Source organism: Pogonomyrmex barbatus, unplaced genomic scaffold, assembly GCF_055798465.1.
Source record: "Pogonomyrmex barbatus isolate J1 unplaced genomic scaffold, ASM5579846v1 scaffold11, whole genome shotgun sequence".
NCBI lineage: Eukaryota > Metazoa > Arthropoda > Insecta > Hymenoptera > Formicidae > Pogonomyrmex > Pogonomyrmex barbatus.
The window spans coordinates 1,190,158-1,207,923 of record NW_028297107.1 but is presented as its reverse complement, the minus strand read 5'-3'; the positions used below and the strand labels follow the sequence as shown (position 1 = coordinate 1,207,923).

General features: G+C 45.3%; 1 protein-coding gene across 3 annotated transcripts in view; it reads left to right on the top strand.

Annotated features, from left to right (window-relative positions):
* The window catches only part of LOC105422703 (protein bric-a-brac 1), a 368,722-nt gene that overhangs the window by 87,320 nt on the left and 263,636 nt on the right, over positions 1-17,766 (top strand). Inside the window, exon 4 of one of the 3 annotated variants that reach the window (XM_089071328.1) lies at positions 862-2,026. In XM_089071328.1, the coding sequence (XP_088927454.1) occupies positions 1,067-2,026 (960 nt within the window). In that variant the 5' untranslated portion in view covers positions 862-1,066. Of the gene's footprint in view, positions 1-18; positions 2,027-17,766 lie in introns of those variants that run through there. The other 2 variants (XM_089071329.1, XM_089071327.1) reach the window with 2 other exon arrangements.

The following is a 17,766-nucleotide window of genomic DNA, read 5'->3' as shown; positions in this document are numbered from 1 at the left end:
CCGCTGCTGTTGCCGCTGCCGCGAAGCGCTGCGCCGCGCACGGTGCCACCACTGCCGTTCGAGCGAACCGCCGCCGCGCTTTGCTGGCACTCTCAGTCGCGACGCGCTCGTCACGGGGTGCAGATCGTACGCCGTTCGTCGCTTCGACACCCTTCGCCGCGCGCAGCACGCGCCTCTCAACACGCGGACAGTCGCGCCGTACGTCGCACGGCGTTTATCGCGATCCGCATTCGCATCCGCATTATCCGTAACGCGCGATTCCGTCGCGGAAAAACGTCGCCGTCGTGATCGTTGTCGTCGCGTTTCGAGGTGGTTGGTGGTGGGTGACTGATGGTGAATTCTGACTTCCTCTCTCGGACAAAACGCGATAGACATTTCGATGAGACTAATATAAGTGATACAATAGCTGGAAACTGTAGAGAAAAAAAGGAGAGAGAGAGAAAAGATAGAAGGGAAGGGAGAGAGCAAAGATCTTAAGTGTGCCGCGTGGTGTATCGTGGTAGGGACGCGACCCCCTCCCCCGTCTCGGGACTATCCCTGATCCCTCGGGAGATTCCCCGTCGTGTACGATGCTCCGTTGGGGAAGACAAGGCGAACTCTAATTCTTTCGGAAGCGTGAGAGTGGATTAGAGAGTATTCGAGTATACGGTGTGTATTCTCCGAGCCACGTTTCGGAGCTAAGATGAAAGATGCTCGACCGCGACGTCCCAACGGGACGATGACGTCCGCGTCGGTTCGCGTCTGACAGATCCGCGCCACGAGGCCACGAGGCGCGCGGATAAAGCACTCTCACACTCCCCGCGTCATTTCGCGCGCGGCATCTGGAGATTTTACGTGTGGCTGTGCATGTGTGTTTTGCAGACGCGGCCTCGTTGCTGATCAGATCAAGGTGACCGTTGAAGCTCCGAGACGAGACACGCCACGAGAAAAAGACTGGAGGAAGAAACGAAGAAACGAAAGAAGAAGAGCAGTGAGGAAGAAAGTTTAAGAGGAAAGAATCGAGTGGTGAAATAAAAAAAGGAAGAAATTCTCCTCTCTAAGAAACGCAAGAGAAGCGAGAAGTATCATGACGCAACAAAGCGGCGCTGGGTCACCCCAGCAGTTCTGTCTGCGCTGGAACAATTATCAGACTAATCTGACCAATGTCTTCGACCAACTCCTACAGAGTGAGAGCTTCGTAGACGTCACCCTGGCCTGCGACGGGCATAGCGTGAAGGCCCACAAGATGGTCCTGTCGGCCTGCAGCCCGTACTTCCAGGCACTCTTCTTCGACAACCCCTGTCAGCATCCAATCGTCATCATGAAGGACATCAAGTGGCCGGAGCTCAAGGCCGCGGTCGAGTTCATGTACAAGGGCGAGATCAATGTCTCCCAAGAGCAGATTGGGCCGTTGCTCAAAGTCGCGGAGAGTCTCAAGATCCGAGGCCTCGCGGACGTTAATAGCGAACAGGAGTTGACATCCAGGCCTAGCCTGGAGGAGGCCGCGAACGCGGCGATGCAGCGGAAGAAGCGCCGCCGGATGTCCGGCGATCGTTCACCGTCCGCCAACAGTCCGGAACGCGTTGGCTCCGCTAGCATCGGCCCCGACGACCAGGACGTGATCGGGGGTAACGTCGTCGTGCCTGAGATTCACAGCATGGTGCCGTCGACTGCCAGCTCGACTCCTCGGTCCCTCGGCTCGCCCAGCACGCCCAGCATCTCCGTCACGCCGCAGATCAACCTGCAGGAACTTCCGGTCTCGCTGCCCTTACCGCCACCCCCGCCACCACCGCCGCAGGGACAGCAGAGCTCGCACCCCCTGCCGACCCACCACGTGCCCGGCCACGTGACTTCCGGTCCGCACGCGCCCGTCAACCACCTGGGCGGCCATGGCCAGCAGCTCAGCGTGCAGCAGCAGCAACAGCAACAGCAGCAACAACAGCAGCAACAGCAGCATCATCAGCAGAACGTCGGCAGTCAGTCCAGCACAGGCGATGACCTCGAGATCAAGCCCGGCATCGCGGAGATGATTCGGGAGGAGGAAAGGGTGAGTCGAGACCTTTTTACTCCTGTATTCCTTTTTCTTTATTTACAACGAGAGGAAAGATTTACGCCTCAAAGTTAAGTGTCGGTAATGCAAATAAATAGATTAGCTTCTTCGCGAAAATTGTCAGGGAAATAGCCTTGGCATACGGAGCGACGTGCTAATATTATTAGTAAAAAAGTGACTTTCCGTGATTCGCGCGAAATTCAGCTAAGTCAAATCTGCGTTAAATATTGAAAGATTTAAACGCAACGATCTTTGTTTTAAACGCGAAAAAGTTCTCTGCATAACTATTACATCATAGCATCGTGCGCATGTTTGAAAATTGTTGCTAAATGTATGTTTTTTTATCGCAGCAAGAGTGATATTATTTCTTGCGATTAATTCTTTTTCCCGGGACGGACATCTGTCTTTGCACGCGTCGGTGCTAATATGTAATTTTCGATGCAAATTGTACAATAAGAATTCCGTAATTGCATGGAGTGTTGTAATTAGAAGATTTTTATGCTTATGATAACATCGAACCACTCAGATATGTATTCCGATGCGCTGTATGTAGCTTTCCTGTTTTTAGCGATGGCAGAATATTACTTCTCTTCTTGCCGAAGATAAATTAGTAGAAATAATATGCGGGAAACACACAAAAAAATCGTCAGAATTATACTTGCTGTTAACGAGAATAGAATAAAAACAATATTTCCGTCAGAAGTAGCGTTAGATCTTCGCGATTCAAGAAATGCACAGTTAAAAAAAGTTGATTAGGTTGATTGTTCTTGGATATAAATGTTGAAGATGGTGCAACTTATACATATAGATTAGAAATTTATAAAATATGCATTTTTCAATTTGAATTACGGTTAGCGTAATTAAGCTTACATTACAAACGTTAATTTTATTATCGATACGTTAAATAAACGGGCAAATAATTTTCTCTGCGCCGTAACTAAGAAACTCGCGCGCGCATACATTTAAACTTGCTCCAATATTGGATAAAATAAATATGAGCGAAGAGAAATATTTCAATATTTGCCTAACATTTAGAAATAATTCGACAACGGGAGGGTCAATTAAAAGTTTCCTCCGCCGATCAGAGAGACGTGCCGCTGCGAATTGAAATAAGAAACGACGGCGTTTCTCTTCCCTCCAAGTCAACTCCCGAGCGAACTTCCCTCGATCGAAACTTTGGCGCTCCGGGACGGTTAACCCGAAATCGTGCGAACGCAATTTTCCCAGTGAGAGAGAACGAAGATGTTTCCCTATCCGTGGCACGGCCGCAACCTCGGCCGGTCACTCATTAACGAGAGCGCGGTGCGGTTCGCGTTCCGCGCGTGCCTCACGTCATTAGGACACGCGTTCGTCCTAGTCAAGGCAAACGACCGACCCAACAGGCGATCCTCGAGAAAGCCCAAGTCGGGAGGCTCTCCTATCCGCGGTGCGGTCCCGTATAATTGGCCGCGCTTTCGTGCGGCGGTACGGAAAAGAGTCGCGGCTAGGCTCTAGACGCGCCAATTATACGAGCGAGAGAGAGAGAGAGAGAGAGAGAGAGAGAGAGAGAGAGAGAGAGAGAGAGAGAGAGAGAGAGAGAGCGCGGGACGAATTTTCGCGCCGAAACCGTTCCTACGGTCGCGCGGATGCGAGAGGAGGGAGAGCAAAAGTGGACAGGGGGGGCGGGAGGAGGACGACAACAGGCGGAGGGAAAGAGAGGACCGCGCGCGCTTTTCCGCGAACACGGAGGTGGAGAGCCATCCCAATTACCCGGCGATTGGCTTCGACGGTATGCGCTAATTGAGAGTATCAATGAACGTCAATGAGCGCAGTCAATATTTGGCCGGGGTGCATCCGGCCGAGCGTTTTGTAACGTTCTTTTTGTTAAAGCGGATGACAAATATTGACCGCGCTCGTTCGCGCTCGCGCGCGCGTACGTGACACAAACACGCGCGCACGCGGGCGTACACACACGGGCGCACACGCCTGGGGTATCGACTGTTCTCGTTAATTACATCGGGACGACGGTGTCTCCTGCATTATTTATCGTCCGCTACCGGTGCAAGTTATTAAGCGTGCGACTAGTTACAAGCCATTTTGTAACTAGCACGACGACCGTCGGACACGAGGGGGAGGGGCAGGTTGCCGTCGACTTAGGCCGGACAGTTAATTCCGTTTAACGAAATATATTCTCTCTCTCGCCGCTTTCAGTAACGTTCGCGCTCCTATCCTTTGCGATATCACATGGTATAATTATGTATCACTTATTTGTATCGATAATACGGACGCTGGGTGTGCGGACTGGATAGTGGATTCGCGATCTTGATTAAATTTAACCGATTAAATTACCGATCATATGTGTGCATGCGCTTCACTTGTAAAAACTGTTGTCTAGATTTCCAGCGTCGGTGATAATAAACACTTTGATGCATTATTCAAGGTTTCTCCCAGTTTTATCCAGATGTATAATATATTATAATTTACATCGGTAGCCGTATGTTTTTTATGTTGCTTATGTAAGGTAATCCGATAAGTAGGATAAAAGTCTTAATATATGAACATCTAACGTTACATGAAAATTCTACATAGAAATATCGAGTTCCAGAGAGCTAATCGGAAAATTAAATAAGTTTAATTATTATCCTACCGGAAGCTGAATGCGCGCACGATCGACGTGGTGGTATGGAAGGGGAGGGGAGGGAGATTCCTTTGACTGTCAGTTTCACTCGGCGCGCCTTACGTGCATCCGGAAGGCCGATATTCGGCGACGTAGCGGAGTCCGTAGTGAAACTCACACGCTAAATTTCCACGTCCCACGGTGTTCCCAGATTCGCGGACGATGATGGAAGGAAGTTAACGCGGCTCGCGACGCGAGCGGTGGGGACACGCCGATTACGAGCGTTTACGCGCGGAAAAGCACGCGAAGTAAGACTCCGGCTCCGCGCGCGCGCGCGTCAGTCGAGTTCAATCTAGGAAATTAAAGTGAGCGACTCGCGCAGGCCGGCGAGCAGCATTATTTTTCTCTCCTCTCGCGGGGCGCACACGTCGTCGGCTCCGCCGCACCGTGACGTAATCCGCTATACGTATATAATGGTTATAACATTCCGCGGAATTCCATTATGTTAACGCAACCACGTTCCAATTCTCCGGGCATGCCTGCCTGCCTGCCTGCCTGCTTGCTTGCCTGCCTGCCTGACTGCCTGACTGCCTGTGCGCGCGTATCGTAAATGCACGCCGTTGTAGTATCGCAACTATTCCGTGGTGCCTTTCCGATTAAAATACCTAATTGATGCGGGCGAGAGAAGCCAATGGACCCGGGGATCGCGGAATGCCAAGCCGCGAGAGCGCTGTGCCAAGTACCGTCGACATGGAATTTTTTTTCTTACGGGACGACGAAGAGAGAGAGAGAGAGAGAGAGAGAGAGAGAGAGAGGGGGGGGGGGGAGGGGGAAACGAGAGAGAATAATTATACAAGTAGATGAAATGAAATAAAATGTAATTATGCAGATTGCAGTAAATGGATGGAATGCGTCGCTATTTCTAAGAAAAAGAGTGAGAAACAGAGAGGAGTTTGTAGAAAAAGAGAAAGCGATGTTTTCATTTATATAAACAGTATATCAGTATTAGCGTGAAAGTTCTTGGATTAATTTATTCAAAATAAAGAGAAATGTAAGTTGAAAACCACGGAGGAAATGATGAAGTAAAGTCGGGGGAAAAAGTGCAGACAAATACGAGTACGCGCGCGCGTTAGATTACCGACTTAAGCGCTTGGCAGAATTTTATTCTCCATCTAAAATCTAATTCTAATAACTTTATATTTTCTCCATTGAGAAGCGAAATTGTCGAGCACGCTGGGAGTCGCTCTCCGTTTTGTATTCGTCAAAGAGTTTCATCGCCGAAGGTCGGTTTCTCGATAGCGAGCCCTATCTCTCCGAAGTATACGAAGTATTTTTTACAAGAAGAGAAGACACGTTCCAACGCTCGTATATATATATAAAGTATAAAGTTAAAATTCATTATACACATCGATGATAAAATTACCATATAAGAACTTTGTCGAATACCAATGACTAAATTTCTTTAGATAATATCCAATTCTTTATTACGTCGCATGCATGTTGACCAAAAAACGATCGCGTCTCCTCTCTTTCCACCGCGTTCGAAGTTATCGTACATATATATATAAGAGATTTGCCTGGTATTTCATTCGATGAATTTCGATATTTTATTGGCGTATTAGCGTACATATTAAAGAATATAATGTAATGAAATAACGCTCCTTACCGTCGCTAAAAGTGGCGATTGACCTTCCGCATCTCGTCGGAAATTAAGGAATCAACAGGGAGCGTCCTGAGTTATGAATCGCCCGCCTCCGGCGACGAAAACCAGAGACAACAATTATTTATACCACGAATGGGTTCAAGATCCCCGGAGGGGCCTCAGGACGACGTATACGCGGGGCATTACGCGATATAAATATAAATTATATTTCACCTATCGTGCACGCACGCGGGCCCCACGATGTATCTCCCGCGATTGCTTAATCGTACCCTAATCGCATCGTTTATTCGTGCGTTCGTTTGCATACCAAAGAACAGGTTGTGTCCGTGCGATTCATTATTTATTACAGAAAAAAATGTTATTAAGTTGCAGCTAAATCTTTCTAGCTGACAGCTGAATATGTTACTTTCATAATGAGTATACCGTTCGATAATTTGACATAATTGTAAATAAGATTGAATTTGATTAAGTCGATTCTACCGAATAAATAAATTTATAAAAAGATACGAAAGCTTATTTATTAAAACTTATTTACGCAATTATTTTGAAATATTGCATTCCTAACTATTCATATTATATATTTCGTAAAAGTTAGTAGACTTACAAGATTGTAAGGAATTTAACGTAATAATAATATTAAAATAACAGGAATTGTGTGCAATATTGATGCCGATTTCTGGGAACGATCTAAAGTGACGATCGCGAGACTCGCACCGACGGAAAATCGGCTGCGAAAAGCGCGATACTCGGGAAGGGTGACGACGAGGGAGAGAGAGAGAGAGAGAAAGGGAGGTTAGCGAGCGCATCCCCCGAAAAGTGTACACAGTGTACAACACGAGAAGCAGCAAAGCGTGATCACGCGGTCGGTGGAGCTCGAAAGGGCGGGTCGAAAAAAATTTAATCTTCCCTCGCATTATCCTTTTTGGCAATAACGGCTTTACCTCCCGGATCGTTCTGCCCTGCCATCCTCCGGTGCTTGCCCTCTCTCTCTCTTTCTCTCTTTCTGTTTCTCTCTTTCCTCTCTCTCTCTTCTCTCTCTCCTCTCTCTCTCTCTCTCTCTCTCTCTCTCTCTCTCTCTCTCTCTCTCTCATATCCGATGACTCGGGAGCGAGAAAGAAAGAGAGAACGCGAGAGGGAGAATGCAACGAGCGGCGGGGAGAAAAGACCGGCAGGAGAGAACGGATCCCCGACGCGTCGGCAGAGAAAAAAGTCGCGAAACAGTAAATCGTGAATTGTAGTAACCGAGCGCCATTCATCCTGATACACCGGATGTGACTACATATTTCCTTCGTTCCGTTTAAATTAGTGTTTTTGCCCGGCGCGGCCTTGATTGTGTTTTCGCGCGTCTCGCACGCTCTCGCGCGTGTGCACAAGTGGCATCTCACCAGCGCTCGTACGCGCGCGCGCGCGCGCGCGCTCGCTCGCTCGCGATATTCGCTTCGTATGCACTCTCGTATCGACAGAGACACACAATCGCGGACGGCTCCCGTTTGTTGTCTCCACCGTGCCGTACGTGTGTGCACGTATGTGTCGGTGCCGGCGATCGTAACGCGCGCGTAAAAACGCGCACATGTCGATCGCTCGCGTTGATCAACGCGTAACGTAAGCGATACATCAGGAGAACGAGAGGATCGTCCCGACGGGATTCAAAATTGAAAAGCCCGCCCCCCGATGTATTAAAATGCGCGCGCGTTACCCGCGCGCCCATCCATCCCCCGGTCGTCTCATCCACCTTCTTTCGGCCTTCCGTCCAGAAAACGATCGCGATACGAGCGCGCGGACCCCGGTATCGCTCGCGTCGCGCTCAGAAGTCGATTACCATGCTGTCAGAAGTGATCGAGAGGACCCTCCCCCCCTCCCTTTCTCTCGCGTTTTTTTGACACGTATCGACGCTGCCCCCGGTGATTTCGGATCTCTGACACGGTCGCGTTTTATGTATTCCCGCTCCGGGAATGAGGATCGACTCGGAAAGCTGCTTTTAATTTGATTAAGCCTGCTATTTATTAAATATATCAAATTAAAGCGAAGCTGACTTTTGAGATGAAAAATAATATCTGATAATTTCATCTGACATTTCGTTATCGTTTCGAATTAAATTCTCTACTGTCGCTTATAATTTAAGAATTAAGACAAAGAAAATCACTTTCTCCTCTTTCAGCACGCGTAAAGATTAAATGCTTAATTAGAGTTAAAATCCGCTCGACGCGCGCCTTCTCTGAACGCGGATTCCTTCGCTCGTTTCTCACGGGGCGACCCCGCACACTTACACTTACAAAGTAAACGGTAATCCCGGCTCGGTCCAGTTGCCGGCTTTTTTGCGCGCGAGTGCTCGCGCTGGCGCACGCAAGGCGCGCACGCGATGCCTAGATTTTTCGTAGACACGCGCATTTACGCGACACGCGGGGCTATAGGCCGCGGGTGTTTTTTTTCTTTTCTTTTTTCAAAAAAATCATCGTTCGGTCGCGTCGCCCGTCGCAAGGATGACGAGCCGGAAGAAATTGGTGGGTACCCGCATACAGTGGCTATATGCCACTCCGTCGTTCGCGAGATCTCGAAAATAGGTAGAAGAGAGAACCCCGCGGGGTTTCCATCTTCCCTCCCCCCCCGTGACTCCCGCCCTCCCCGTCCGCCCTTCTCGGTCTGTTCCGGTGTGTATTACGTAGCCACCCTTTCGCCGCCGTTCGGCGGAGGACTATTTTATAATAAGGGCCGGCTTAGCGACCGTAATGGTATGTATTTTAAATATTTCGAAAATTGCCTTCCTAGGAAACTCCTCGCATAATGGCAATACTTGGAATATAATCCCGGGGTAACCGGACCGCATAGGCGCCCGAGCACTTAACTTCTCTCGGTCCCTCATTCCGCGTCCGCTGCCCCCCCCCCCCCCGCCTCCTCCCATTCCTCCATCCATAGAGAAGCCTCTCCTTTCTTTCTTTCTTTCTTTCTTTCTCCTCTCCCCCTCCTTTTTTATATCTCTTTTCCAAACGATCTCTTTTCCCCTTTTCCGTTTTTGTTTTTTTTCCCTCTCTCTCCTTCGACATTAGCACATCGCGCTCTGCGTCGGCAGAGCACGAATGTTTCTTGCCGCTTTCCTTCCTCGCTTCGGAAATCGTCTCGCGTTGGGTTAACCGGACTGGATATATTCCGTGGGATTTATCTTCGCGGAATCATTGTCCACCGACAGCATCGAGATAATATACGTAGAATAGACAGAGTATCTCAGACTCCTCGTTTTTCCTTTCGCCTCTACGGATTCCTCTTTTCACGATCTACTCTCACAACTTTGTAATACTACACTTTAAATATTTTTCTAACGATTGCTCATGTTAAAATTCTCCATTAAAGTTCTTTTAAAACGAAACGGTAAAATAATATTTTATTATCTGTGTTTCTTCCGCCAGATTTTAATCTTTGATGATAAATGAATTCATAATTCAATTTCCGTTTTTAATTTTTATAGAATATGATTAAGATAATTATCTCAAAAAATTATATATATATATATATATATATATATATACATCTATATAAATATAATTAAAGAGTTCCTTTTTAATTGTATGGATTTTCTAAAATACTCTGTACACCGTCCTGCTGAGGAATCGCCGACTATTCCGAATCTCGCTTGAAAAAGTATGCTTGGTGCAATGTTTCTCGCTGGTTATTTACCTGCGTCGAGCTTCTTCATAATAGTTTCTTATTTTCTACTTTGCAAAACGATACTCGCATTTTATTCATTTAGAAGCTAAGAATTTTCGCTGAGAATTTGATTTTTATTTCCTGATATCATTTTTTAAATATTATATTTTTTTTATGCAAAATAATTACGAATAATATATATAACTGTTGTTTTGAGTGCAAAATAAGTCAAACAGAATTGTACTTACGTAAAACATTGTTTTCATTCTAAAACACTGGGAAACGAGTTAAACGAACAAATCTCCGAGATGATATCTTTACCACGAAACAATTGTAGATTAATTCCTATCGACGAAAAATGGCTGTCAGTGTTATCGTTGGCCTAAGTGGAGCTCCGCACGGAAGCTATTGTACTTTCTCAGACACTTTAGGAAATTCGATAAATCGCCCCGTCCTTTCCCGACGCCCGACGGAAAGAAAGGGAGAGAGCCTTGTATCGACGTCGGCGTTCCATTTTTCCGGAGTAGTGGTTACGTTAAGGCGCGCGTTGAAAATTGCAGAAGAATTCGCCTCGAGTGGCGGCTCCCGAGTGCTGAGGAAGTCGAAAGTTACCCTGAAATCCGCGTCTGGCTTGGTCCCGTGGGAGGCGGCGACCTTCGCGGCGTCGCTCGCTCGGGGAATGCATTATTTCGCGGCATGAAAATGCCCTCGGACCGGAAATCGATATCGGATCGCTTAAGTAATATGCCGGGAAAACGCGACCGCTTAGCGTTCCCCGTATTTTCTCTTCCCTCCCCCACTTCCCTCCGACGTCAACTACGACGACAACTACGACGACAAGCGTTTCGAGCGAAATCCCGACGAGCGGGGAGGAGAAGAGCTCAGCGTAGGGCAGTCCGAATGAGGGGTTGGAGAAATCAAGTGGTGGGAAAGAGAGATGGAGATGGTTAAAAAGGGAGGCGAAAGATCCGCTCGTTGATAAAAGTTGTATGCGCGTCCACCCGGAACGTCCGCGGAGCTATTCGTAAAACATTCAGCCGCACGACGGCTCGGAAGACGCTTCCGTCGACTTGAAATTCCCGCAACGACCTCTCTGTAATAATGTAACGACCATGGTACCATACGGCGAACCTCCACGCGTCTCGCTCTTTATCGTTCAATTCCCCAGTCGCGATTTTCGCGACGGGACCGCGTCTCCACTTTCCTTAAATTTCCTTATCGAAACAGGCATTTGCATCGAGAGGAAAGAAGACCGTCAATGATTTAGGCTCCTACTAAATAAAGAATAAAGAGACGAGTGAGTGTAACATTAATATTTAAATGACGGATAATTAAACTTAAATTGCGCAACTTGATTTTTTTATACGCGGGCGATCGCGAGGAGTCGGCGAAGATGAAAGAAACACGCTTTCTTGAATCTATCCGAATAAGTCTTGGCGAATCCTGATGGACGTATTGCGCGCTCTCGACGTCCGATCAGTTACGAGTTAATCTCGCGGGCGAATCGCGGCCGTTAAGAAAGGCCGCGCGCGCGCGCGCGCGCGCATTTATCGGGGATCGTTTAATCCCTCCCCCCCCATTTTCTGCGCTCTGCGAAATTCCGCGGAACGTGGCCCATCGGCCGCGCGATTGCGTGCGCCGGGTTCGATCAGAGAAATGCAACGCAAAGGTGCATCGCGTTTATTCCTGATGCACGACGGCGGTATAGGAAAGCCTCTTTATCGTTCATCATCACGCACAGTTACCGTTCCGGAAAAATGGCGATCTTGTAAGCGAGTTCAGCGATCTTTCCTCCTAACTTCCTCCAAGAAGCCGCCCGTGTATTATTCCCGTTGAGCGACTTTGGCGACTTAAACCGTAATTCTAGCGTCGACTTTTCGCGCGGTTATTATCTCGGTATTTAACTTTATGAAAACGCGCATGCAAATTCAGGAAAAAGAAAAATGAAGGAAATTTAATTTGCCTTCACCTATCCGACAAACTCGGGACCGACCGCTTTAGAATTTCAATAACGATCGGGGGTTGCGCCTATCCCGAAAGAGTTAAAAGCGTCTCATCCCTTATTTACATAACCCATTTTTGCAGCCTCGGCTTTCGAAACGATCAAATTTGCCAGGATCTAACTTTTACGATCGCATCCGATTTCCGAGCATACGCGACGTTTTCTCTCTCTCTCTCTCTCTCTCTCTCTCTCTCTCTCCTTTTTTTTCCTTTTCGAGTTCCGTCGAACGAACGTTGCTGGAACGCTATCGCGACGGCCGGCGGGGTGGATGGGGCAGGAAAAGGGGGTGGGTTTCCATTTCGAAAATGCGGCGCAGGACGGATCTCCGTGCGCGATGTACGGCGGGCGACAGCTCCGGCGAGCTCGCGGTAAATCAGAAATTATCTTGCGTCGCGTCCGAGTTGCGCTGCCTTTTCCCATCGAAACGCGCATAAATACCGGACTAGAACGAGCGACAGAGACAGAGGGTGGCGCGAGGCGGCGAGAGGGAGAGGAGCAGAGCGCGGTCCTTGCAGTCGCGGCGGCGTGCACGATGCACCCGGTGTCGCCTGTGCGTGTGCATATGCAGGCCGACACGCGTGCACATACACGCGGCCGTGTATACGGTGTGTCTCGGGAGCACCGCGTGACACATGATTCAGCGAGGGATAATACGGAAACATGAACAAAAATCTTATCTCGATATCTAATCGATATTTAGTTGAGAAATGTTTACAATGTCAAGTGTGATTAGAGATTATCAAATAATTTCTAACTCTGTCATTTGTTTTAAATTTAAATGGATCATATTTTGACAGAATTGACTTTTCGAGCTATATGATTTTTTTATTACGTTTTATTACGTTTAATGCTGAAATTAAAAACTTGCAATATGCAACGCGATAGAGAAGAAGAAAGAACGGATCGATTTTAAGAAATGCTAGAATCACTTCGGGAAAGGTTGCGTAGTACATGATACATGTGTGTTGATAAAGTCGATAAAAAGAATTAACAATTATCTATTAACAATTATCTAAAGATAAACTTTTGTTTTGGAGAAATTTATATAAAGATAAAATTATTTTAAGAGATATAGATGTTATGTCATCTTAAGTCGAATTTTTGTATGATGAACAATCTTGTCAATAACGACGAATATTAAACAATGATCGACTCACCGCGATGATGTCGATCGCGTCTTCCCGCTCCGGACGAGCATTTTAGATTCTTAAGATTCGCTCGTTCTCGGACACCCTATACAAACGGCCGCACACACGCGCGGCTCTATGCACGCGCACAGCCGCCCCCGCAGATATATATTAATACGTGGCGTACTGCATGTCGCGGTGCGCGCCGACTTGATGGACGGATGACCGGACCATTCCGCAGATTGCTTCGCTCCCGATTCCGACCGGAAGGAGATTTATAACCTCTCGTCGTTATCTGCGCGAGCGAGCGAGCGAGCGGGCTGACGAGAGAGCCGAGCGCGCGGTGCGCCTCTCTACCTACCTACCTACCTACCTACCTACCTACCTGCCTCTGCTCCTCGTTCCGCTCGATCAGCGATCGATCAGCGTGCCGCGCGCGCGATCACTCGTCGTCCTTTGAACTCCTGCCAGAGCACGACTGACGAGCGTGGGTGGAGGAAGAGGAGGTGGAGGTGGAGGTGGAGGTGGAGGTGGAGGAGGAGGAGGAGGAGGAAGAGGAGGAGGAGGAGGAGGAGGAGGAGGAGGAAGAGGAACGGAAAAAAAAAGTGCACTCCCGGTAGATGATAGCGCGACGCGTTCGTAATTTTTTCTCCCGATCGCTTTTGGGGGCGCGGTACCTTTTACGCGCGCGCGCGCACGCGCGCAACTAACTCTTCCAAACGGAATTCCGCTACAACTGCCGGCGTAGAATTGTAGCACTTCCGCGCGTATCGCTCGGCGGCATGCCGAAGTAGCAGAAAAAAAAAAAAAAAAATAGACGGAAGAAAGGAAAGGAATATTGAGCAAGAAACTCTCCCTCGGGCGGAGTAACTCTGCGTACGCTCAAGTTAGATATTTATCGGATAAATATGGGGAGTTTCTTTCGCGTTACGTAACTGAGATGATAAATAAATCTTTTATTTAAAAGCGATGTCGATAACGATACTTATTTAATATATACCGCAACCACAATCATCGGAATTATTTTTTATTAGATGTCTATTTCCTGGAAAAACTTGGAATTCCGCAAAGAATTCTGTTTTACTCTAGAGAATCAGAGAGTATCATGGAATTTTATTGCAATTTATAATTTTTAATAATTGTTGTAAATTTAAATCTTGTCTTTCTTTAAAAAAAGTTTTTAATGACTTTGCCAATGTTTCCCTGTGAAGCCAAAATGTTAATATCAAAATATTAACTAGCTTTCATTAGAAAACAAAATAAACTTATCTCACAAAGTTGCATTTAAGAATTCTTTAATTTTACGTGGAATTATAAACAAAAACTTGAAAAATCCGGCAATTGTTAGGAAATTCTTTTACAATATTTAAATAGATATCCTGTTTTAATATTTGAGTAAATTTTAAAAATATATTTTATTTAAATATAAAATATTTTAATATTTAATCAACACTTGTGTCAAACAGACTTGACACTCTAGAATATCATTGCGGTTTTCATTCTTAAATGACTTGGCGTATAAAATTTAGAAGCATTTGCAAAACAAGATATACTAGCAAGTTTCATTTAAATTGCGCAACCCCAAAGCGCGCCGCGATAAGTATCGAAAAATAATTATAACCTTTGCGAATATATGACAAATATATAATAATATGAAGCAATTATTCATCCATCGAGTACTACTGAGCTAAGATTACTCAAATGTCTTTTTTCCCCTCTTTTCAAGTTTTTTGTTCCAGTCAGACAATACTCACCAGCGAAAGTACGATTAATTACGACGTGTACTAATCACGTCAGAACGCGACGATCACACAGCATTCCCGACGCTATTAATCGCACACGGCGCATTTACCACATCGCATCGCGAAGAATAATGCAAAGTATTAGCCTCGTGGGTAGATCGCCTCGATGCAAATTGCTGCCAATTAATCTGACAATCGCGATAATTTTAATAATCGTAGGAAATGACGATTGTCGCCGGCGTAGTTTGAACGATACGATGACACAATATAACGCTTGTCCGCTTCGAGTCTCGGCCGCACGAATGTTTACATCTACGCGACCATCACAATACCCTATATGTCGTAAAGGACGAATTCTGTGAATTATTCATCGTATTGTAGAACAAACGTAGGCCGAATATTTGTTTTTCTTGAATTTCGGGTTGATTATCAGCACGTTTACTCGACGATTCGCCTCGATAATATCTGCCCCGATATTATTTCGCGCTGTTGATTTCAAAATGGTAAACGAATTTCGCTTAAACAAAATAATAATAATAAATAATATAATATATATAATAATAATAATAATATAATAATAATATAATAATAATAAAGTCCAAAAGGCGATGCGAGGTATATTCACGTCCAAATAAGAGAATAATTATATCATTGGTGAATATTATAAAACAAAAATTATTATAATTCGCACGTCTCGCACGGAGACGTTCTTCCGTTTCCCAACGAACACAAGTGTGTTTGCTTCGACGAGTAGCCTTGGTACGAATCGTTCGTACCAAGGAAATAATCCCGACATTCGGAAACATCACCCAAGAGCTCCCGTATATCACTTTATTTCTGCTCGACGTTCGAGGAGCAACAAGAATAAAATGATACACGGAGCGTCGCTTGGGTGGTGTTTTCTGAGCGTAATTTTTGGTATTTCCTTCCCCGTGCTCGAGATGCGATCGAGATTCGATGGAGAAAGCGCGACGATACGCGGAGCGATTCCGATTCGGAATCTCGTGAATGACAACGACACGGCGCTCGGTCGGCTTTGCGTACGCGCGATAGCGCGCGACTATTAAACAAACGTCAAGGCCGTGTGCTAGACGAGTCTCGCTACTATCAAAAACTACTTGACGTATTGCGAAATGACTGTAACACCGAATATCTTTTCCTCCTCTTCCCCCTCCCTCCTCATTTTAATCTTTAGTCGTAGATACGACATCTGCTCTTTATCTTGTCATTTTGATTACTCATGCTCTTAGAAGTAAATGAACAAGTAAAACTTGATTTTTTTTTTGTGCGTAACACTGAAGATTATAAGAAAATACAATAGAAAAAAGTACATACAAAATGAGAAGCGATAATTTTTATATCTGAAAATAGATGTTCCTAGAAACGTTATGTTTACTATTGTATAATACCTAAAGTTAATTTTAATAAAAGAACTGTGCCAATATAAGTCGTAGTATAACACTTTGTTGGATTTGTTAATATTATATAAGATAATGGAAAAGCTCTTTGAAATGAAAACATCGTTATTTGAATCTTAATTGATGAGAAAACTTGTACAAATCTGATTAATATTTATACGAATGTATATTAATAGTAAATTTTAATTTTTATATATATTTGCTTCTTTCTTCTTTCTTCTGATAATAATTTGAATTGTTATATATTATTCAGTCACTTCATTATTAAGGAGAAATAATAAAGTTATTTGAATAATTAAATTTATTTTTATTTTAAAAATTATTTATATAAATTAATTTATTATTATTTACAATTTTTTATTTTTAGAAGAATAATGAAATTGAAAAAAATACATGAAGAACTATAATTTTAATAAATTAAAGAATTGCATCACTGCTTATGTAAAAAAATATAAGTGAATTTATATAATTAAAACTTTTCTGATATAATTAAAACTAAACAGTTTCACTACTCTTGTAAAAATTTTGAGAGAAAATAATAATGAAGTAATATTCACAAATATTTTTAATTAAAATAAAGATAAACTTTATCGCGCGAATCTTTTAACTAGCGACTGGCCAACTTTGTTTATTTGTAACTGGACAACTGCTATGATATTTTTGTAATATCAAGATTTTTGACTCAGTATCAACTGTGACGACAGAATAGTTGGTTCCTGTTCCGCAGTATATGATAAATAAACCTTTCATTAAAAGTAGCGTGCACGATCATAATTTAATCATAATTGCACGATATTCTTTTGTCTCCTATTGGAGAGATAAAATGTAATTGAAGCTCGGATGAGTGAAATTGGACTTTTCATTAAATTGAGCGACAGCGTAGAGTTTCTTTGTATCCGTGCTTATCAACCTCTACCATACAAGGTAGCGATTGTTGATCGCTTCAGTTGCGCGTATGAAATACGAAACGCCTGCGTCAAAGGATAAATCAAAGGATTAATTTATAGTATTCAATTACAAAGGGAAGAATTACGCGTACTGAAGGTAGGGAGCGTGTGCGATCGTTGCACCGCGACAGTGCACTCCGACAGGGTGGACGAGCGAAAAAGGGGGAGGGGGGAGGGGAACTCGGCCAAGGGGCCCGTTTTTTTTTTTTTTTTTTTTTTTTTCCAGGCCGCGTTACACCGCTGCTTCGGTGATAGCGGGATGGGACGAGGGGGATCGTCGCGCACATGCCTGAAAAACGCGAGCGTCACGATAAATTAGATTTAATGACTGTCGCAAAAAAGCGCGATATGAAAGTCGGACGCGCGGGACGAACCGATAGAAATTAAATTCTAGGATATTCGATTACGGTACCGGCAGCAGCCCAGGCCCACCTCCACCCTCGCTCCGTCCCCCTTCCGTCCTCTCTGTCCTCGCCGATGAAACCCTCGTCGTTCGTTGCTACACATCCGGGCGCTTTCGCCCCGGCGCTGACATCGAGCCGAAAATAGAAAAAAAAAAGAGAGAGAGAGAGGGAGAGGAAGGGAGAAAGAGAGACAGAGAGA